The sequence below is a fragment of the Ceratotherium simum genome, chromosome 30 (genome assembly GCF_057802395.1).
Source record: "Ceratotherium simum simum isolate JZ-2026a chromosome 30, ASM5780239v1, whole genome shotgun sequence".
NCBI classification, from domain to species: Eukaryota; Metazoa; Chordata; class Mammalia; order Perissodactyla; family Rhinocerotidae; genus Ceratotherium; species Ceratotherium simum.
Genome location: NC_141929.1, coordinates 36,903,460 through 36,927,135, shown reverse-complemented (window position 1 = coordinate 36,927,135; position 23,676 = coordinate 36,903,460). Strand labels below are relative to the sequence as shown.

General features: G+C 44.9%; 2 protein-coding genes across 9 annotated transcripts in view; one reads left to right on the top strand and one right to left on the bottom strand.

Moving 5' to 3' along the window:
- Nucleotides 1-20,026, top strand: part of ABCC11 (ATP binding cassette subfamily C member 11) — a 70,838-nt gene extending 50,812 nt beyond the window's left edge. The window contains exons 23-29 of the mRNA XM_087420308.1: nt 9,933-10,022; nt 11,456-11,645; nt 13,138-13,297; nt 16,930-17,008; nt 17,699-17,812; nt 19,264-19,428; nt 19,556-20,026. Of these exons, the coding sequence (XP_087276434.1) occupies nt 9,933-10,022; nt 11,456-11,645; nt 13,138-13,297; nt 16,930-17,008; nt 17,699-17,812; nt 19,264-19,428; nt 19,556-19,648 (891 nt within the window). The 3' untranslated portion in view covers nt 19,649-20,026. The remainder of the gene's footprint in view (nt 1-9,932; nt 10,023-11,455; nt 11,646-13,137; nt 13,298-16,929; nt 17,009-17,698; nt 17,813-19,263; nt 19,429-19,555) is intronic.
- Nucleotides 1-23,676, bottom strand: part of LOC106802042 (ATP-binding cassette sub-family C member 11-like) — a 237,753-nt gene that overhangs the window by 158,233 nt on the left and 55,844 nt on the right. Inside the window, exon 12 of one of the 8 annotated variants that reach the window (XM_087420303.1) lies at nt 17,041-17,719. The exons of the other annotated variants lie outside the window; for them this stretch is intronic. Within the exon in view, the coding sequence (XP_087276429.1) occupies nt 17,671-17,719 (49 nt within the window). The 3' untranslated portion in view covers nt 17,041-17,670. Of the gene's footprint in view, nt 1-17,040; nt 17,720-23,676 lie in introns of those variants that run through there. 8 annotated transcript variants of the gene reach the window in all.

The following is a 23,676-nucleotide window of genomic DNA, read 5'->3' as shown; positions in this document are numbered from 1 at the left end:
GTCCTTGGGATTCTGATTGGGACTGCATTGAATCTGTAGATCGCTTTAGGTAATATAGGCATTTTAACTATGTTTGTTCTTCCAATCCATGTGCATGGGATGTCTTTCCATTTCTTTATGTCATCATCAATTTCTTTCAATAATGTCTTGTAGTTTTCATTGTATAGGTCTTTCACCTACTTGGTAAGATTTATTCCTAGATATTTTATTCTTTTTGATGCAATTGTAAATGGTATTATCTTTTTGAGCTCTCTAGCTGTTAGTTCATTATTAGCACACAGAAATGCAACTGATTTTTGTAGATTGATTTTGTACCCTGCGACTTTGTGGTAGTTGTTGATTATATCTAATAGTTTTCCAACGGGTTCTTTAGGGTTTTCTATATATAAAATCATGTCATCTGCAAATAGTGAGTTTCACTTCTTCGTTGCCTATTTGGATTCCTTTTATTCATTTTTCTTGCCTAATTGCTCTGGCCAAAACCTCCAGTGCTATGTTGACTAGGAGTGGTGAGAGTGGGCAGCCCTGCCTCGTTCCTGTTCTCGGAGAAATGGCTTTCAGTCTTTCCCCATTGAGTATGATGTTGGCTGTGGGTTTGTCATAAATAGCCTTTATTATGTTGAGGTGCTTTCCTTCTATACCCATTTTATTGAGAGTTTATATCATAAATGGATGTTCTATCTTGTGAAATGCCTTCTCTGCATCTATTGTGATGACCATGTGGTTTTTATTCTTTGTTTTGTTGATGTGGTGTATCACGTTGATTGATTTGCGGATTTTGAACCATCCCTGCGTCCCTGGTATAAATCCCACTTGATCATGGTGTATGATCTTTTTAATGTATTGCTGTATTTGGTTTGCCAATATTTTGTTGAGGATTTTTGCATCTATGTTCATCAGCCATATTGGCCTGTGATTTTCCTTCTTTGTGTTGTCTTTGTCTGGCTTTGGTATCAGGTTGATGTTGGCCTCATGGAATGATTTGATTTAGGAAGTGTTCCATCTTCCTCTATTTTTTGGAATAGTTTGAGAAGGATGGGTATTAAATCTTCTTTGAATGTTTTGTAAAATTCACCAGAGAAGCCATCTGGTCCTGGAATTTTATTTTTTGGGTGGTTTTTGATTACTATTTCAATCTCATTACTTGTGATTGGTCTATTCAGATTCTCCATTTCTTCTTGGTTCAGTTTTGGGAGGTTGTATGAGTCTAAGAATTTATCCATTTTTTCTAGATTGTCCAATTTGTTGCCATATAATTTCTCATGGTATTCTCTTATAATCCTTTGCATTTCCGTGGTATCCCTTGTAATTTCTCCTCTTTCATTTCTAATTTTATTTACTTGAGCCTTTTCTCTTTTTCCTTAGTAAGTCTGCCTAAGGTTTGTCAATTTTATTTATCTTCTCAAAGAACCAACTGTTTGTTTCATTAATCCTTTCTACTGTTTTTTGGTCTCAATTTCATTTATTTCTGCTCTGATTTTTATTATTTCTCTCCTTTTGCTGACTTTGGGCTTTGTTTGTTCTTCTTTTTCTAGTTCTGTTAGGTGTAATTTAAGGTTGCTTATTTGGGCTTTTTCTTGTTTGTTAAGGTGGGTTTGTATAGGTATGAGTTTCCCTCTCAGGACCGCTTTTGCTGCATCCCATATGGTTTGGTATGGCATATTTTCATTTTCATTTGTTTCCAGATAGTTTTTGATTTCTCTTTTAATTTCATCAATGATCCATTGATTGTTCAGTCGCATGTTGTTTAATCTCCACATTTTTGTCACTTTCCCAGTTTTTTTTTTTTTTGTGGTTGATTTCCAGTTTCATAGCATTATGGTCTGAAAAGATGCTTGTTATGATTTCAATCTTCTTAAATTTATTGAGACTTGCTTTGTTTGCCAACATATGGTCTATCCTTGAGAATGTTCCATGTGCACTTGAGAAGAATGTGTAGTCAGATGTTTTTGGATGGAGTGCTCTGTATATGTCTACTAGGTCCATCTCATCCCGTTTTTCATTTAAGTCCACTATTTCTTTATTGACTTTTTGTCTGGATGATCTATCCATTGAAGTAAGAGGGGTATTAAGATCCCCTACCATTATTGTGTTGTTGTTAATGTCTCCTTTTAGATTTGTTAAGAGTTGCTTTATGTACTTTGGTGCTCCTATGTTGGGTGCATATATATTTATAAGTGATAAGTCTTCTTGGTGGAGTGTCCCTTTTATCATTATATATTTCCCTTCTTTGTCTCTCTTCACCTGTTTTATCTTGAAGCCTACTTTGTCTGATATGAGTATGGCAACACCTGCTTTCTTTCGTTTGCCATTAGCTTGGAGTATTGTCTTCCATCCTTTCACTCTGAGCCTGTTCTTGTCTTTAGAGCTGAGATGTGTTTCCTGGAGGCAGCATATTGTTGGGTCTTGCTTTTTAATCCATCCTGCCACTCTGTATCTTTTGATTGGAGAGTTCAATCCATTTACATTTAGGGTACTTATTGATATATGAGGGCTTAATGTTCCTGTTTTCTCACTTATTTTCCGGTTCTTTTGCACTTCCTTTTTTTCTTGTCCCATTTGTTTCAGACTGCCAATTCAGTTTGGTTGTTCTGTCTTATGACTCTTCTAGTTTTCTCTTTGTTTATCATATGTGATTTTGTTTTGATTATTTGTTTAGTCGTTACCTTGAGGTTTGTATAAAAAATCTTGTGTATGAGATAGTCCATTATCTGATGGCCTCTTATTTCCTTATACTAGGTCAATTCAATCACTTTCCTCTTCCCCTTCTAAGTCGTTCTTCTTATACCTTATTCTATCTTGTGTTGTGTGTGTGTGTTTACAGTGATGAGGTTATATTTATTTTTGGTGAGTTCCTTCCTTTGATCTTTGATTTTGGTATTTAAGTGGTTGCTAACCTATTCTGGTAAAGATCTACTATATTTCTGATTTTGTCTACCTAATTTTCTCCTTGCTCCAAGCTTTGTATTCCCTTTCTTTTCTTTTTTTCAGGCCTGAGAGCCTTCTTGTGTATTTCTTGTAGTGGGGGTCTCGTGGCCATGAACTCCCTTAGCTTTTGTTTATCTGGGAAAGTTACTATTTCTCCATCATATTTGAAGGAAATTTTTGCTGGACAGACTATTCTTGGCTGAAAGTTTTTGTCTTTCAGTATTTTGAAGGTATCATTCCAGTCTCTCCTAGCCTGTAAAGTTTCTGTTGAGAAATCCTCTGAGAACCTGATAGGAATTCCTTTGTATGTTATTTTTTGTTTTTGTCTAGCTGCCCTTGATATTGTTTCTTTGTCATTGACTTTGGCCAGCCTTACCACTACATGTCGTGGAGTGGGCCTTTGCCTGTTGACGTATTTAGGTGACCTATTGGCTTCACTCACTGGTATTTCCTGCTCCTTCCCCAGATTTCGGAAGTTCTCAGCTATTATTTCCTTGAATTGGCTCTCTGTTCCTCTTTCCTTCTCTTCTCCCTCAGGAATACCTATAATTCTTATGTTACATTTCCTAATAGTGTCAGATATTTCTCAGAGACTTTCTTCATTTCCTTTTAGTCTTAGTTCTCTCTCCTCTTCCATCTGGAGCATATCTGTATTCCTATGCTCTGTAATGCTAATTCTTTCCTCCATATTATCAGCTCTGTTCTTTAAAGATTCCAGATTCTCCTTTATCTCCTCCATTGTGTTCTTCATCTCCATCAGTACTGATTGGTTTTTCTTTATGGTTTCAATCTCTTGTGAAGAAACTCTTAATCTCATTGAATTGTTTGTCTGTGTTATCTCGTATTTCATTGAGTTTTTTTATGATAGCTATTTTGAAATCTCTGTCATTTAGGTTATGGATTTCTGTGTCTTCAGGGTTGGTTTCTGGGTGCTTGTCATTTTCCTTCTGGTCTGGTGATTTCGTGTACCTTTGCATTGTGGTTTCTGTATTGGCTTTATTTTTCCTCATCCTGGAAATATCTGGATGCAATTTCTACTGCTGCCACCATGTGAGGGTTAAGGGCTGTGTAATCTGAGCACCCTGTGCTCTGCCCCTGCTGTTCACTGCAATCGGCTGGCCGCTTGGCCTGGTCTTTTCGGCTGAGCTGCAGTGTCCAGCATGCGGGGGAGTGGCTCCCTCTTTTGCCTGCTGGGTCCATGGCGTGGGGGGCTTCTCACTCACCCTCATTATCTGCTCTCCTGGGGTGCTCAGATGTTGATGGTAGCCCTGTAGCTGTTCTGAGTCCTCTGTGTGGGAGTTTCCCACTGGCTGAGGGAGCTCAAAGAGCTACGGTTTCCCCGCAGAGGGCCACCCTCCCTCCTTTCTGGGAGCTGTGTGAACTGGGATTGCACAGTGGGGAGGGAGAGGAGTTCTCCTTACCTCTCCCCACTTCCTCCAGGAGCCCAGCATGTTCCTCTCTCAGAAGTGTGGCAGTGTGGATCTTTCTGATCTTGCTTTTCACTGTCTAGGAGTCCGTTGTTGGTCTGTGACTGTTCCTTTTGTTGTATCTTATCAGGGGAAGAGTTTACGGGAAAGGTCACTCTGCTGTGACGCTGATGTCACTTTTTTTGTTTGTTTTGATTGTAAATGGGATTGTATTCTTGATTTCTCTTCCTGTTAGTTCCTTGTTAGTGTATGGAAATGCAACTTATTTTGTTATATTGATTCTGTACCCTGCAACTTTACTGTATTCGTTAATTATTTCAAATAGTTTTATTGGTGGATTCTTTAGGATTTTCTATATATAGAATCATGTCATCCACGAAGAGTGACAGTTCTTCCTTTTCAATTTTGATAACTTTCATTTCTTTTTTCTTGCCTCATTGCTCTGGCTAGGACTTCCAATACTATGTTGAATGAGAGTGTGGGAGTGGGCATCCTTGTCTTGTTCCTATTCTTAGAGGAACAGCTTTCAGTTTTTTAATGTTCAGTATGATGTTCGCTGTGGGTTTGTCACATATGGGCCTTTATTATGTTGATGTACTTTCCTTCTATACCCATTTTGTTGGAACTTTATTAAATCACAAATTGATGTTTATCTTATCAAATGCTTTCTGATGTTTATCTTGTCAAATGCTTTCTCTGCATCTGTCAAAATGATCACTTGATTTTTATTCTTTATTTTGTTAAAGTGGTTTATAATATTGATTGATTTGTGGATGTTGAACCATCCCTGTGTCCCTGGAATAAATCTCACTTGATGGTGGTGTGTGATCCTTTTAATGTATTGTTGTATTCAATTTGCTAATATTTTGTTGAGGTTTTTTGCATCTATGTTCATAAGTGATATTTGCCTGTAATTCTCCTTTTTAATTTCGTCCTTGTCTGGTTTTGGTATCAGGGTAATGCTGGCCTTGTAAAATGATTGTCCTGTCATCTTCAATTTTTCAGAAGAATTTGAGAAGGATAGGTATTATATCTTCTTTGAGTGTTTGGTAGAATTCACCAGAAAAGTCATCGGGTCCTGGACTTTTGTTTTTCTGCAGGTTTTTGATTACTGTTTCAATGTCTTTGCTTGTGATTGGTCTATTCAGATTCTTTATTTCTTCTTGATTCAGTTTTGGGAAGTTGTATGATTCTAAGAATTTATCCATTTCTGCTAGGTTATCCATTTTGTTGGTATATAGTTTTTCATAGTATTCTTTTATAATCCTTTGTATTTCTGTGGTATCCATTGTAATTTCTCCTCTTTCATTGCTGATTTTATTTATTTGAGCTTTCTCTCTTCTTTTCCTAGTGAGTCTAACTATGGGTTTGTCAATTTTGTTTATCTTTTCAAAGAACAAGCTCTTTGTTTCATTGATCCTTTCTCTTGTGTTTTTAGTCTCTATTTCATTTATTTCTGGTCTGATTTTTATTATTTCCCTCTATCTACTGACTTTTGGCTTTGTTTGTTCTCCTTTTCCTAGTTATTTTAGGAGTATTGTTAGATTTAGATTGTTTGAGATTTTTCTTGTTTGTTGAGGTAAGCCTGTTTCACTAAAACATCTCCCTAAGTACCACTTTTAGTGCATCCTTTAGGTTTTGGTATGTTGCTTTTTCATTTTCGTTTGTCTCCAGATATTTTTCCTTTGATTTCTTCATTGATTCAATAGTTGTTCAGCAGCATGTTGTTTAGTCTCCACATATTTTTGACTTTTCCAGCTTTTTCTTGTAGTTCATTTCTGGTTTTATACTGTTGTGGTTGGAAAATAAGCTTGATCAATTTCAGTCTTCTTAAATTTATTGAGGCTTGCTTTGTTTCCCAACATCTGGTCTATCTTTTGATAACGTTCCATGTGCACTTGGCAAGAATGTGTATTCTGCTGCTTTTCGATGGAATGTTCTATATATATCTGTTAAGTCCCTCTGGACTAGTGTTTCATTTAAGGCGACTCTTTCCTTGGTGACTTTCTGTTTGGATGATCTATCCATTGATGTAGGTGGGGCATTAAAGTCCCCTACTATTATTGTGTTGCCATCAATTTCTCTTTTTATGTCTGTTAATTATTGCTTTACACACTGTGGTGCTCTTGTGTTAGGTGCATATATATTAATAAGTATTTTTCTTCTTAGTGAAATGTCCATTTTATTATTATATGATGTCCATCTTTGTCTCTTGTTACCTTTTTTCCTTGAAGTCTGTTTTGTCTGATATAAATATGGCTACAGCTACTTTCTTTTGGTTGCCATTTGCTTAGTATCTTTCATCCCTTCACTCTGAGCCTATGTTTGTCTTTAGATCCAAGATGTGTCTCCTGGAGACAACATATTGTTGAGTTTTCTTTTTAATCCATCCAGCCACTCTGTGTCTTTTGATTGGTGAATTCACTCCATTTACATTTAGAGTGATTATTGAAATATGAGGCCTTAGTACTGCCATTTTATCTTTTGTATTCTTGTTGTTCTGTATTTCCATTGTTTCTCTTTCCTTGTATTTTGGTCTGCCATTTCAGTTTGGTAGTGTTCTGTGATGTTTTCACCACTTTTCTCTTTATTTATGGTTTGTGACTGCTCTGACTTTTTGTTTTGTGGTTACTGTGAGGTTTGTATGAAAGATCTGATAGATGAGAGAGTCCTTTTTCTGGTAGCCTCTTATCTCCATTAGCCTATGCAGATTCCATCCTTTTCCTCTTCCCCTTCTATGTTTTTTTTTTTTGACACTAATCTTTTTCATGTTGTCAGTTTGTGACCAAATTGAAGTGGTTATAGTCATTTTTGAAACTTTCTTTCCCTTTATCCTTTATTTTATAATTAAGTGTTTACTAACCTATCTGATATAGAGCTGCAATTTTCAGATTATTTCTGTCTATTTATCTTCTTGTTCTAAGCTTTGTAAAACTTTGCCTTTTTGTTTCAGCTTGGAGGACTCTGATCAACCTTTCTTGTAAAGCTGGTCTAGTGGCAATGAACTCCCTCAGCTTTTGTGTATCTGGGAAAACTTTTATTTCACCTTCATATCTGAAGGGTAATTTTGCTAGATAGAGTATTTTGGACTCATAGTTTTTGCCTTCAGTATTTTGAATATATCATTCCACTTTCTCCCAGCCTGTAGGGTTCTCTTGAGAAATTTGCTGAAAGCCTGATGGGGGTTCCTTTGTAAGGTATTTTCTTCTGTCTGGCTGCCCTTAGTATTCTTTCTTTGTCCTTGACTTTTGACAGTTTTAATATAACGTGACTTGAGAAGGTCTTTTTGCATTGAGATAATTAGGAGTTCTATTAGCTTCATGTACTTATATATCCAGTTCCTTCCCCAGGTTTGGGAAGTTCTCAGCTATTATGTCTTTGAATAAGCTGTCTGCTCCTCTCTCCCTCTCTTCTCCTACTAGGATATCTATTATCATTATGTTACTTTTCCTCATAGAGTTGGATATTTCTTGTAGAATTTGTTCATTTTTAAAGAATCTTAGTTCTCTTTCTTCTTCCACCTGAATCATTTCTAGATTTCTATCTTTGAGCTCACTAATTCTCTCTTCCACCTGGTATGCTCTATCTTTAATGCTTTCTATTTTATTTTTCATCTCATTAATTGTGTTCTTCAGCTCTAGAATTTGTTTGGTTTTTTTTTTAGAGTTTCAGTCTCTTTGGTGAAGTACTCCTTGTGTTCATTAATTTTACTCCTCAGCTCATTGAAATGTATTTCTGAATTTTCTTGTAACTTGTTGAGTTTCTTCATGGCAGCCATTTTGAATTCTCTGTCAGTTAGATTGTAATCTTCTGAGACTTAAATTTATTTTCTGGTAAGTTGTCATTTTCTTTCTGTTGTTCAGTGTTACTGTAGGTTTTCATGGTATTTGATGAGTTGATCCTCTGCTGGCACATTTGTGATGCCAACCACCTTTCTTATTTGGGTAAGGCTTTGGTTACATTGGTTCTGAGCTGCTTCTGGTTGTATTTGAGAGCCTGCACTTTCCAGCCTCCATTGCTTCTGCTAGAGGCGACATCAGTGCCCTCCTTGTGCTGCTTATGCCTCTGAGGTTGCTGGTGCCTTGCTTCTTATGATGACACTACAGTCTCAGATGTCCCTACCAGGGTCACCAGGCTGCAAGCAGTTTTCCTGCTTCCCAGGTCGCCTGGGTCTTGTGCTCCCCCACTGGCTCTCCAGGGGCTCAGCTACTGCTGCCCCATGCACCACCTGTGCTTCTTCTTCCAAGTTATGTGGGTGTGCTGGCAGCACCACTGCCAGTGGTGCTGGGTTCATGAGTGTCACTGTTGCTGCCAGGGGCCTGTGGACCCAGGGACTTTTCTCAAGCCCTCAATGCTGGTAGAGATGGTGTTGGAGTTGTGGCACTGGGGGCTGTGTCACCATTTTTGCTGTAGTTCCTGGAGCCTCTGGTCATAGGTTCCACCTGCCTCTGCTGGAGGGAACTGGGTCAGATGCTAAGCAGGGAGAGGTTGTCATAGCTGCTCGCTCATGGAGCCTCTGGTCTCTTGTGCAAGCCAGTGTGTTTTGAAAACTATGGTCAGGGCATCCTACTCTGGCTGGGAAAATCCAAGTTTTGTATACTGTCCCCACTGTGGGAAAGACTGGACCACTGCTGTGGGAGGGGGAGAGTGCTAGGTCACCAGCTCCACCATGTGTCCTGAATTCTCAGAGCATGTGCATCACACCCCACTGCTGGAGTGGGGGCAAGTCCTAAGCTGAATGTGCCGTGTCTGCCCCGTCTCTACTCACAGATGTGCTCGCCGATGTGAGGATCTGTGCATTGGATCGCTGCTACTGAGGGAGCGAATGAGGGCTCCCCTAGTTCCACTGCCTCCTGGAGGTCCAGTCCACCCACCTTCAGATGTGTGGCTTCATGGATCTCTTAGGTGTCCTATTGTGCTGTGTAGGTGGTTCTTTGTTGGCAGTGGATGTCTAATTGGTTGTAACGTAGAGGGGAGAGATAAAGGGAATGACTCACTCTGCCACAATGCTGGTGTCACTCCAGAGTGAATTTTCATTACAGTTTTCCTCATGTCACTGCCTTGTTCAGAACTCTCAGAGGCTCCCTCTCTCCTTATGCACCAAACCTAAGCTGTGGAGCCTGCATTCAGGTCCCTCAGCTCTGGCCCCATGACCCCATATAGGATCTATCCTCTGGTCAACTTGGTACCTTGCTGACTGCTGCATGCACTCTTGAGGAAATTACATTCCAGCTTTGGGAGGCAGGGATCATGCCATGTTGCTTTGCAGCCCTAAGAGGTGTAAATACTAGAGATGCTTCTGGTTGCAAGTCATAGAACCAATTCAAAAGGGCCTTGAGCAGAGGGTACTTGAGGTGGAACAGTGTAGGTGGAGCTCTCATCCAGAACCGCCCAGGCGGCTGCAGCCAACCTCCAAAGTGGGCTCAGTGAGCACCAGAGGCATCTGCTCCATTCTTCTAGGGAAATTGTCTTGGTCTGATGAGTCGCTCAGGGGAATGGCAACTAGTGGTTTTCAGGAGCATTGAGAGATGAGCTCAACCCTAGCAGCCTCTTGACCTGATGGTTCTTTTATTCCAGCTGGGGGGCAACTTCCAGGCCATTACCCGGACTGGTTCTGAGACACAGGCATACTTCACGGCTGTGGAGAGGATGCTGCAGTACCTCAAGGTGGGACTCGTGTCTGGGCTTGGTGTGGGGACCTCTGGAAGGCTCCACATCCAAGCTTGAGGCTCAGCTTCTGTGGCCTCTGCAACTCCTAGCACCCCGGGGGCCCCAAGACTTTCCCAGGAGACAACCAGGGCTCCAGGCCCTTTCTGTCCATCTTCCCTGGACCTTGTATATCATCTCTCAGAAGCTTGTCCATACCCATCAGCTCATTTTGACCACATCCCTCACAGCATTCCTGGATGTAGAGGGAATAATCTGGTCTTTTCAGAAATGAGAGGTTTGCCAAGGTATAATAATAATAATAATGACAATATTCATTGTCGTTATTATTGCTTCTATTTATGTCATATTAGTTAAGAGCACAGATTTTGAAGCCAGATCACGGGGTTCAAGTCCAGGCTTTCCACTTGAATCTGCTGTGAAACCTTGGACAACTCATTCAGCCTCTCTGTTCCCGATCTTGGAAATGAGACAGATCGCAGTATTTACCTCATTGTGTTATTACCAAGATTAAATGATGTAATATGTAAAGCACTTGGCGCAGTGTCTGGCCCCTAGTAAATGCTCAATGTTACTACATCTAGATTATCTCATGGAATCACCAAGCAATTTTATAAGGTTGATTGAGTTATTATCCCATTACCCAGAATAAATAACTGAGGCTTGTCCAGGTTGAGCATTGTGCTTAAATTATACAGTCAGGGCTTGCAGAGCCCTCTAAAGCCAGGTCTCCTCCCCCTGTGCCGTGAGTGGAATTTGTGAATCGTAGATCTTTAACAATGAGGGACCCTGTGGTGACACTGCACCAGCAGTGGAGAGCTGGGACTTGCAGCCAGGTGACCCTCCTTCTTCTCCATCATTCTTTCCTCCCCACACACCAAGCTGTGCTTGATGCAGAGTCATGGGAGTGGAGTCAGGCAGCCCTGGGCTGGAGTCCTCGGTCCTCCACTCACCAGCTGTGTGACCTTCAGCAAGTCGTTGAACCTGTTTGAGCCCCGCTTTCCTCGCCTGTGAAATGCATCTAAAATTGCCTAGCTCACAGGATGAGGATAGAGAGGGGATAAGTCTGCAGAAGGGCTCTGAGCTGTAAAACAAGCCCCATGGGATCAGTTAGCTCTGCTGCCCTTATCATCATTCTTCTGGGATCTATTTCTTTAGAGCCTCACACAGCAAATTAGACAAAGTTCTCCACGTTAATACAAGGAAGCTAGCTCTAAGGTTTCTCACTCTTTGGAGATAAAATGATGTGCATTTATGGAGGGTGGGACATTCCTCTTGGGGTGTTCCTCGGGTCACACAGCTGATGACTTTACCAGGGTGCGGGGCAGGCTGGGGTGGGTCACACACCCAATGGCTGGAGGCCAGCGGCTCAGCAGGGGATGAGCAAAGAGTAATGCTAACTATTGATTTCTTTTTCTTTCTTCAAAAATGAGATGTGTGTCCCTGAGGCTCCTTTACAGAGAGAAGGCAGGAACTGTCCCCATGGGTGGCCACAGCGCGGGGAAATCACATTCCAGGATTATCAGATGAAATACAGACACAACACACCCACTGTCCTCAATGGCATCAACCTGACGATTCACGGCCAAGAAGTGGTGGGCATCGTGGGAAGGACGGGCTCTGGTGAGCTGAGCCTCCTGGGGCATCCCCTGTCCTCAACCATGGCCTCTGGGTGTCAGAGCTATTTTGCACATGTGTTTGCTCAGTGACCCCTCAGATACGATGGGCCCTCACTTTGTGGTGGGCCCTGTGCCAGACCTGGTGAACGAAACACAACGTCCCTGCTGCCACAGGATCCAGTGGAGGAGATAGATGTTAAACAAGTCATCAAAGAAACAAGAGAATTGCAGTTGTGCCGAATGCCATGGAGGGAATAAGGGGGAGGTGTTCCACAGAGTCCCAGGGTTGGTGGGTCCTTGAGCTCCGGTGGACTGGGCTCAGGGGCCAACAGGGTGCCTGGGAGGGCTTCCAGCAGGGGCAGTGCAGGGGCTCTGCGAGGGCGGAGAGGAGGGCGAGGAGTGCAATGTGGGTTCCCTTTTCCCTCCTCCCTTCCTAGACCTCTCTTACCAGCCTCCTCCTCCCCCTCTGCTTTCAGACTCCCTTGCTTCCCTTCCTCTCCTATCACTTCTCACAGATCTGGCCCAAGTGTCACTCACTCCCACTTTTTGCATTGTGCAAAGACACTGTTCAGAAACACTACTCAGTCTGTTTGTGGGGTTTGCGCCCCACCCTTGTGCTCCCAGAGCTGCTTCTTCTAGGCAGGCCCCCAGGATGACGAGATCTTCATGGTCTCCGCCTCCTTAGGCCCCTGCAGCACTTGCACTGCTGCAGGGTGAGGAGCTCCCAGCTGTATTCTCGAGTGTGTTCTTCCCTTTCCATCTCTCGCCTGCAGGTGGCCTGAGAGGGCAGGGGTCTGACATAGAGCAGGTCTCAGTAGATACTGGTCCAGTTGACTGTATTCATTCAGCAGGAATTTCTTGAGCACCTGCTCTCTGCCAGGCACTGGGAACATGAAGGTGAACAAGACTCACAGCATCCACCCCACTGACCTTATGTTTTAGAGCAGAGGTTGAAATCTCTCTGCCTCTGGGGCTGGCAAGTAAGAGAGATGAGTGAAGAGGGTCTGGGTATGATGGAAGGAGGGTGGGCGGGCAGTGTGTTGAAGTTAGCTCGCTGTTCCCTCTCAGGAAGCAGCTCCCTCGGCTCCGACCGCTTGTTGCCTGGAGGACATGGGACCAGTGTTGCTGGTTCTGCTGAGTTTCAAGAGAAGCATGCAATTTGAATTCTTGTATGTCGGATCTTTGGATGTTTTAATGCTGGCAAAGAGTTTAAAGACAACACTAACACCGTGTGTGTGAAACAAAACACCCACGTGGGCTGGACTTAGTCCAGGGGCTCCATTCCTGCCCTCTGATCTGGGCTGTAAGAAAGCTGCTCATGGTTTAGGGCACCACTTGGAGCAGAGCCTCCAGCCCTCTTCTGCCCTCTGAGGGCTCAGCATGATGAGGAATGGGCCACGGAGGAGAGCAGGACAGGTGCGAACACCAGGCGTGACCTGTGCTGCCCCTGGTGCAGACTCAGGAAACTGAGGCCCCACTTGGTTCTTGCCCAACAGGGAAGTCCTCCTTGGGGGTGGCTCTCTTCCGCCTGGTGGAGCCCACGGCAGGCCGGATTCTCATCGATGGCGTGGACATCTGCAGCGTCAGCCTGGAGGACCTGCGGTCCAGGCTCTCAGTTATCCCTCAAGATCCCGTCCTGCTCTCAGGAACCATCAGGTGAGTGCTGGGCCAGAGGCCAACCTGGTGCAGAGGATGAGCTCCAGGGAGGAGCCACAGGACGAGGATGCCAGGGCGGGGCTGCCTCTGGGTAGCTGTTGGCCAATGCCCCAATTTCTGGGCCTTGGATCTCTCTCTGGCATGCTGGGCCACTCCAGCCGACCTGGCCCAGCTCTCTGAGGGGTACCGAGGACTGAAGGAGGCCCTGATATAATCAAGAGCACTTTGTAAATCATAACGTCCTCAACCAAAGGAAGGCATAGTTTTATTTTTAAAAACCTGATGGGATTGTTCAGATTTCAGTTCACCATTAAGCATTTTTCACTATGGCTACCATATTCTTTCATGTCTGGATGTGGTCTATTCTCTCTACCCACTGGTAAGGCCATGGGGGGTTTTAGGCCGGACCTTAGGAAGCGCTTCTTCACAGCGTACGTACTCCAGGCAGTGGAGAGGAGAGAATAATCCAGCCTGTCAAGTCAGTGAAGCAGACCGCACTGGATCTTTCAGTCTCTTCTCCACACTTTCTGTTTCCTCAGAAGTCAACTCCGGGACTAGACTTCGTCCAGCTCAGTGCCCCCACTTGACAGCGCACGTCAGCTGTGTGGGAACACCAAGGCATGGACACTGAGGAAACTGATGCATTAAAAACGAAGCTAGCTCCCCCGTGTTTCAGAAGCATGTAAGGAGCATTCTAAGAAGTAAGAGGATAGACTGAACCCCAGGGCTCTGTTCATTCATTCATTCATCATTCCTTCATTCCTTCCTCCTTTCAGCCATTTAACTTGCCTTTTCTGAGCCTCTGCCAGATCCAGACACTGTGCGAGGGACTGGGGACACATTGATGATGATCACTGCCCCTGCCCCCCTCCCCAGGAGTTCACAGTATAGTTGGGGTGGGGGTGGGGAAACAGTCTGCAGAGATTAAGACCCGACAAATTATAATGTCCAGAGGTAACTGCTACACCAGAGATATGGACAAAGTGCTAAGGGAGCCTGGAAGTGGGATAAATAACTCTGCCTGGGTGAATCCAGAAAGGCTTCACAGAGGAAGGGACATTTGAGCAGGGCCTTGAAGGATAAGTAGGAGCTTACCTACAGAAAAAGGGGAGAAAGTCTTTCCAGGTAGAGTGCATAATATGTGCACAAACAGAGGATTTAAATATGATTGTGTTGGGCCAGCCCCGTGGCTTAGCGGTTAAGTGCACGTGCTCCACTACTGGCGGCCCAGGTTGGATCCCGGGTGCGCACCGACACACCGCTTCTCCAGCCATGCTGAGGCTGCATTGCACATAACTAGAAGGATGTGCAACTATGACATACAACTATCTACTGGGGCTTTGGGGCAAAAAAAAGGAGGAGGATTGGCAATAGATGTTAGTCAGAGCCGGTCTTCCTCAGAAAAAAAAAAGAGGAGGATTAGCACGGTTGTTAGCTCAGGGCTGATCTTTCTCACACACACATAAAAAAATGATTGTGTTATTTTAGGGGAATCACAAAACATTTAGTGATAGACCTGTGTTAAGGTAGAACTTGGCCAAATCTTTTGTACCTTGGTATGGGAGTAGTAAAGATATTAATAAATATTTGTGAGCGTTTATGTGTGGCAGCCCCATGCTTTAATTCTCTGTCTCATTTAACTGTCACAACAACCGTATGAGACAGGCACTGTTATTATCCCCCCTTTAGAGGTCAAGAGGCTGAACTCAGAGAGGAAACATGACTTGTTTAAGGCGACCCTCAAGTAAATGGTCAGGATGAGCTGTAACCCCAGGTAGTCTAACCCCATAACCAGGGATGTCTCTTTTGCAGCAGGAGGATTGTGGACTGGAGACCAGGAGATCTGGGTTCTCTGCCCTTTAAGGTTTCCCTAACTCTAGTGCCTTTGATTCCAGCCTGTCTCAGTCTGACTTGCGCTGTGACCTTGAACAAGCCATTTGACACTGATAAGCCATAATTTCCTCATCAATGAAAGGAGTATACCCATCTCATGTGGGAGAGGGTGTCAATGGGCCCACTGTGAAAGTGCTGTGCAGACTATCATGTATCATGTAAATAAGGCATTGGCCCTTCTGCTTCTGGAATACAGTCTAGACCCACACACGAGAGTGTGGCTGCCAGAATGGGGGGAAGATCAGGCAGAGGTTAAGAACACATTTTAGTCAGGACGGAGTGGCTGCCTGACAGGGAGTGTTTCCTCTGCCAAATGCAGGTGCAAACCTGAAAGGGATTAATATCTAGATAGATCCCAACCTCGTGTTAGTTGCGTGGATGATCAGTTAGGATTCTTTCACTGCAAGAGAAAGAAAAAGCAACCCCACCACGGTGAGACATCCCTGACAGCTACTAGGATGGCTATAATAAACAAAGAAAGAAAAGAAAAAGGGACATAAGTCTGGCAGGGTTGTTGAGAAATGGAACCCTTGTGCACTGCTGCTGGGAATGTAAAATGGTACAGCCACTGTGGAAAACAATTCGATGGTTCCTCAAAAAGGTAAACATAGAATTGCTGTATGATCCAGCAATTGCACTTCCCGGTATTTACCTAAAAGAGTTGAAGGCAGAGACTTGAACTGATATTTGTGTACCAGTGTTTGTAGCATTATTCACAATCGCCAAAAGGCAGAAACAACCCAAGTGTCCATTAACAGATCCATGATAAACAAAATGTGATATATACACACAATGGAATATTATCAGCCATAGAAAGGAATGAAATTTGGGTATGTGCTACAACATGGATGTGCCATGAAGATATGATGCTTAGGGAAATTAGCCAGACACAGAAGGACAAATATTGTACAATTCACTTAAATGAAGTGCCTGGAGTAGGCAAACTCATGGAGACAGAAAGTGAAATAGAGGAGGGAAGAGAGACAGAAGAAGTGGGAGACTGGTTAATCCACAGAGTTTTTGTTGGGGAAGACGAACTTTAGTGGATGGTTACACAACACTGTAAATGTATTTAATGCCACTGAATTGTATACCTACAAATGGTTAAAATGATGAATTATGTTTTGTATATTCAAACACACACACACCCTCCCCAAATGGCTTCAGCTAAAAAGGCCTCTATTGGCTCAAGATACTGGGAAGGCCAAGGCTGATTCAAGGACCCAGGTCCCTAACTCTGCTGTGGCTCCACTCTCAGGCTCCAGTGAGGGTCCTGGGGGCTCCGTGTCCCATTCCTGACGTGAGATGGTTGCCACCTCTCCTGTCTAGTTAGTGAAAAGAGCAAGCCTCTTTCTGGTGATTGACTTAAAGGTCCCGAGATACCCTCTGACTGGTCACCCTCCCACCCCTATCGAGTCACTGAGCCAAGGGGGTGCCGCTGCTGATGTGCTGACACTGAGTCACATGCTTCACCCTGGGTGTTGGCGGTAGAGCCCCACTAGATCACAGGGGCTTGAGGGCTGGGCAGGAGGTGACCCCCAAACAAAACTTGGGGGCTGCTGCCTACAGACGGAGTGGGTGCTGGGAGGGCACAAGAAACGACCATTCCTGGTGGTTCCATGGGTTTCGCTTAACCCAGTAATCCAGTTCTAACCATTCCTGGTCATTTGCTGTGGATAAGACAGACGCTCAACAGTCACGTGTGGTTCTTGAACACTTCTCTTCCTCTCCTATGGCAGATTCAACCTGGATCCCTTTGATCACTACTCAGACGAGCAGATCTGGGATGTCTTGGAGAGGACATTCCTGAGCAAGACAGTAAGTAGATCCAAGGCCTGATTCTTGGTCTTAGCCTCCCTCTTCAACAGGGGTGCCCCGCATCTGGGGCTCCTCTCACATGGTATTCCAGATGCTGCCGCTCTGAGGCATGGATTAAATAATCCATGATGAGGTGAGATGATGTGGGATTCCTACATAAAGGCTGATGGCTCTCAGACACCAACAGAGAGCCAGGCACGTTCTAGGCTGTGGGGCACAGCAAAGATGAGGCGGGAAGGTCTTTGTCCTCCTGGTGCTTGCATTCAATGGGAGAGAAAGGCAAGAAAGGAACGAACACTCGAGACACTTTCAGAGAGTGGTAAGCGCCATAAAGGCAGTAATGAGACCAGCCAACCCCTCAGTGGGTGAGCATCTCCTTTAGAGGGGGCGCCCTACAAGGCCTCTTTTAGGGTGGGACATTTGGGCTGAGACCAATATGGAGGAGGCAGCTGGGCACAGATATTTGAGAGAACATTCCAGGCACAGGAACCAGTGTATGTAAAGACCCTGAGATGGGAGTGAGACGGGCGCAGGTAAGGAAGAGAAAGACCGTGGCTGGAGCGGAGAGAGAGGGCAGCCGTGCTACAAAATGTGACAGGAGAGGTCGGAGGGGTCAGGTCAGGTCTCACCCACAGGCCTCCATGCCCACAAGCCTTCATGGCCTACGTCTCGTCTTCCTCGATGTTCCAGATCTCCATGTTCCCCCAAAGGCTGCAAGCAGAAGTGGTGGAAAATGGTGAGAACTTCTCTGTGGGGGAGAGGCAGCTGCTCTGCATCGCTCGAGCCCTCCTCCGCAACTCCAAGGTGAGACCCCTGAGGGGCCACAAGGAGTCCCGGGTGGCGCCTGGCATGGGAAGCCACGCGGGCTGCTTCTCCCCCATCCCCCAGGACCGTGGGCACCGTGCTGCATGTCCTTTCCACAGCTATCCACAGGCGCGCTCACGTCACTGAGTGCCATTCCACACGTTCCTGTGGTGTGTGTGTGGGGTGGGGGGGGCTCTCAGCCTGGGCTCCCTCACACCCGGACATCCCGCACCTGAGCTGAAATGCTCCACCGCTAGAGCCGAATCATGACGCGCTTTCCCACAAAAAGCTGAAAGCTTAGCAACTTTTTAATTTAACAATTGCACAGTGTAATTCTTTCTAAAACCTGGATGCAGGGCACTCATTTGTCTTTACTGGAATTGGGAATCAGATGACAGCTGTTCCAGGGCAAAAATACCCATTTTTTAAAAGGTTCATATAACAGTGCTTCTTACATTTTCCAGATATTTCACAGTAATTTCAGGTACTTGACTACCTGGGCTAGTTAGGAGCAAACTTTCTCTCTCCCAGGGGAGGCAGCACACACACACACACACACACACACACACACACGTAACACACCTCGACACTCACACATGTATACACACTTGGACACACATGCACATATGTAACACAACATTGTTAATTAGTGAAAAATGCAAAAAATGTCGCTGCAGACTGTCAGAGCTGTGGGAAGAGAGGAGGGGAGCTCAGCGGGGCCTGAAGCAGGGGAGATGGTTTCAGAGGAGGGAGGACTTTCCCTCTTCCTGAGAGAGAGGAACCACAGGATTTGCAATATGTACGGAGCCCTTTCTCAACCTCTCAGTTCCCTATTTCCCAGTTACTCAGGTGCTTGACGCCGAAGCCACTTTCTCTATACTGTTTCCCAAATTTCAGTGACTGCTTTATGATTTGGGTCATATCTGCATACCACCTTTCCTGTGATTCATTCATGATGCCCTCTTTTTATCAACAGCCTCATTTAAACAGTAACGTTTGTGAAATCATACTTTCTGAGTAGTCATACTTTTCTAATGCATATTCTTAGTGCAAGAAACACAGAAATGTTAAAGTAAAAAGAACGTATAGCCATATCCTGGTGACACCATCTCATGTGCCACCCAGGGAGTGTGCATGCCCCTCTGGGGACCACTGCTCTACGTTAATTCAGGCAAATAGGAAGGCAGTTCATGAAAAAGAAGTTGCCGCTGGGACATCTTCATTTTCAAGAACTCAGTTCTCTGGTCACTACACATTAGTTGGCCCTTGGTTGAGACCTCACATTCTGTGCATAAGGTAACGGATAATTAAGGCTCCAGGTGGGTTTTGCACTCAGTCCAGATCTCTCATTTTCCAGCTCAGGCACTCAGTGAATTAGTGGTACACCCAGGACTAGACCCAGGTCTCGGGATCCGAGGAGGCTGCCTTCACTCCTGTTTCATATCCACCAGATCGTCCTAATTGATGAAGCCACGGCCTCCATTGATGTGGAGATGGACACCCTGATCCAGCGCACAATCCGTGAAGCCTTCCAGGGCTGCACAGTGCTGGTCATTGCACACCGCATCACCACTGTCCTCAACTGTGACCGCATCCTGGTCATGAGCAGTGGGAAGGTGAGAGCTGGGTCCCTGGGCTGGTGGGAGGACATGCACTCAGGCCAGCACCACAGGAGGCCCTCGAATCTTCAAGACCGAGCTCAGCTGTGTCCCTGTCCCCGCCACTCCTTTCTGCTCCTCCCAGGTTGTAGAGTTTGACAGGCCTGAGGTCCTGCAGAAGCGGCCCGGGTCCATGTTTGCAGCCCTGCTGGCAACAGCCAGTTCTTTGCTGGGCTAAGGAGAAATGGAGACTGCAGGGAGGCTGCTGGCTGAGCTCCCTGAAGTTCCCAAGGGTGCAGCTGTGAGGCCTGCAATCTGTGACCTTCTGTGCAGAGTCGGCTCCTGAAAGCAGGGCTGAAATGGGCTGAGGAGTGCTGGCAACGGGATGGAAAAGGAGATTGAGGGAGCAAAACCTGGAATAGGCCACTCTGTGGCTCCCCAACCTGAGAACCCCAGCACGTATGAGACCATGTGGTCAAATCATCATGTGTCTCTTTTCAACTGATATGGGGATTAATTTCATAATAATGTAAAAGCTTATTGTAGTTTTCTGATCTGTTAAAAGTGTTCAAATGATGTTTGATTTAGTACAAAATAAAAATACGGAAAAGTCACATTCTCTGTTCTGTTTCTATGTTAGCTGGTACTCGTTCAGCCACAGGGAACAGAAATTCTCTCAACCTGACTTCTAGAAAAAGGGACTTTATTGGCTCATGTAACAGAAAGATCCAGAAAAGGTTCTGGGTTGGGTGCCAACATCCAAAGCATGTCTGCCTCGTGGACTCTGCCTCTCTTCTTTCACCTCTGCTTTTCTGTATTTGTCTTCATTCTCTGCCCTTCTCTCCTCATGGTGGCAGCACAGCTGCCAGCAGCTAAGACTCCCCTCCCACCAGCTCAGCCCGCCCAAGTCTTCTTTCCCGGGTGATTCCAGCAGAGCTCCAGGGCTAAATCTCATTGGGCTGACTTGGGTCGTGTGCTCATCCCTGAACCAACCACATGCTAGGCTGTTGGAATACAGTGACTGGACAGGCGAGAGTCACATGCCCACACCTGGGCCTGGGGATGGGGTCAGCTGTCCTGAATCACATGAACTGAGAGTGGAGGGGGTTGTTTCTCAAAATAATATTGGTTTCTCAAAATAATAATAACATGAAGGAGGAATGGATATGGATGCTGGCAGGCCCAAAACAGTAGCTGTCTACCATATGTTTGTTTACTCATTAGGAGCATAGATGCGTGAAATAAAGTGTTAACATGCCAACTGGAAATGAGATAATTTGTTGCCCTCCCAGAGCTGCTGTGGGGAACTGCATGTGTCACCTGTGAGAAGCTCTCCATAAGCTGAGTGCCCCTGCCATGATTCCTGAGCCTGGTGTGCTTCCCCAGGCCAAACTCAGCTGCCATATTTTCCTTAAGTTGGCCGGCAGATGGAAGGCTCTTCCAAAAAATGCGATGAGTCCTGCTGGTTTTGGATGCAAATGCACTGAGAATCCACCAGGGAAAGCGCTGACCCTGAGCCAGAGGCCGGGAATTAGAGCCCATGTCCGCCCCATCTTCAGGCCCCATCACACCTTCCCTCGGAGCTGTCTCTTCCTGGAGCAGTTGTCAACCTCGGCTGCATTTTGGAGTCACCCAAAGAGTTTATCACCCGAAGAGGTTTAGGAGTGATCTAGACCTCCTGATTCCAATGGTTGGGGTGGAGACTGAGTGTTGGGAGTTTTAAAGCTTTAGGTGAATCTAATGTACAGCAAAATTTCAGAAGCATTGGCTCCAAGCAGTGATAAGCAGAATTTTTTGAAAAATAGTATTGGTTTTTGTTTTTTTTTTGAAAGATTTTATTTATTTATTTTTTCCCCCCAAAGCCCCAGTAGATAGTTGTATGTCATAGCTGCACATCCTTCTAGGTGCTGTATGTGGGACATGGCCTCAGCATGGCCAGAGAAGCGGTGCGTCGGTGCGCGCCCAGGATCCGAACCCGGGCCGCCAGTAGCGGAGCGTGCGCAATTAACTGCTAAGCCATGGCGCCAGCCCAGTATTGTTTTTTTAACAGTATTGGTAATATTTTATTCCTTAAGCTGACTGACGAGAATATGACTTCGTTTTGTTTAAATAATTCTTTATGTATTTTTGAGCATCTGAACTATTATGTAATAACATTTAAAAAATTGGTACTTGATACTTCAAAAATACAGAAATAATTGCAATGAGAGAATGTAAAACTTGGTTCGACTTTCTTATATTTATTTAATGGTTTGCTAGTATTTGTGTTTTCAGTTACATCGAGTGGGAGGAGATCACACTATTTTAGTTCCCTGCTTAATCTGTCCTCAGACCCTAGCCCTCCTCCTCGTCAAGTGCAGGGGACGACTTCAACACCAGCTGTGTGATGTGGTCCACAGTGACAGCAGGTGGATGTACAGATCCAAGGAGGCAACAGTCCCACTGGCCCTGCCCAGCCCTGCCTGTCTCGAGCTCTGGACACTCCATTTTAAGAGAAACACTGCTAAATGAAGGCTCTAAAGGACAACCAGTGGGGGGCTTGAAAACCAGGTTGTGAGAAGGAGGAAGGAAAAGGGAAGGGCTCAGCTTCATTCTTCACTTTCCTCAAGGGCTTCTTCTATAAGTGGCTCCAGAGGGCAGCCCCAGGAACAGGAGGCGTAGATATTCAGGTTATTGGGAATGTCCTACTAGGGAGTGGCTATCTTTAGGGCAAGGAGCTCCCCATGACTGGGAGCCTTTTTGGACTCTGACAACTCTCTCCTGCATAAGATGAGATACCTCCCGGCTCAGAGAGAGCTCCCACAAGGCTGAGTGCTGGCAGGGATTCTGGGTGTGTGAGAAATTGGACTGGATAACTTCTATGGGGTGTATGACTCTGGGATGCAATTAAGAACACAATCATGTCTATGGCAGGGCTTCTCAAACTTGAATGAGCATCAGAATCACCTGGAGGGCTGAATCTCAGCTTGCCGGGCCTCACCCCATACTTTCTCATTCAGTAGGTCTGGGGCGGGGCTTAAGAATTTGCCTAACAAGTTCCCAGAGGTTGCAGATGCTGCTGACCTGGGGACCACGCTCTGAGAACGTGAAAGTTGGCCAAGATCACTGTGTCCTATGCGATCTAGACAGGAAGGGTTCAAACCCTCGTTCTAATGTGATCCCCAAAGTTTCTGGGCATTTCCAGGGCACTTTTATTTTCATGACCTCTTTTGGTTCAGACCTCCTGAGCATCTCATGAAGCCATACAGACTCTCCTTTTCTCTGGCACATTGACCTGGAAGGAGAAACCAGCACTTTCCTTATTTCCTGTATATGTTGATGATCTCAGTGAAGTTTTGGGTCAAAGGAGGATTGTCTACCCCAGGAACTCAACAAATTCCAATTGAATACCAAGCACCCGCCTTCTTAAGGAGTCTCCATTTCCACCCCTTCAGGCTCCAGTCTCCTCTGTGCTGTGTGCCATTACCCTCTGGGTTCTCCCTGCCCCCACCTCCCAATTCCTGGGCATGTGTCATGCAGAGCAGTTCACTTCTTGCTTAAATGCCTTTCCCTGCCAAACAAGTCATCAGGATCTCACTCTACCCCAAGAGATGTATCAAGGCAGTTCCCTTAACAAAAACAGATTCCACCCTATGATACAGTCTGCTGCCAACTGTTCAGATCGTAAAATTTCACCCCATTATCCTAAATGTCCCCTATTCTAACCCCCTCTCATTTAAATAATTCTATGCAATCCAACTACGTCATGGTCAGAAGCAACTTCAGAGATTGTCAGTCCAGATGTTCTTATCCTGTGCTCCACGGACCCCTTAGGTAGATTCAGGGGAGGCCTGAATTTGAATAGTCCTTATGTCTTTATTTTTAGTAAGTGAAATTGAACATTTCTGTTGACTATGAATGAGGCAACAAAGTATAACACTATTAGTGGTACCTGTGACTTTGTCACCGACACAAATCACAGATAATCTCAAATCTCATTTCAACTGTTCACATATCTCAAAATATGACTTATGTGCTTCACTGCTTTGAAATTACAGTAGTTATTAGACCTACTGCAAGATGATGTCATTTAATGCCTCACTATAGAAGCATCTATATTACAATGTCCAATCGTGTGCATTTTTAGAATTCTTTTTATGCAGGTCACATTGGTGTGTAACATATAAACTTCAGGTGTACATCATTATATTTCAACTTCTGTACAGACTGCATCGTGTTCACCACCAAAAGTCTAGTTGCCATCTGTCACCATACATACGTCCCTTT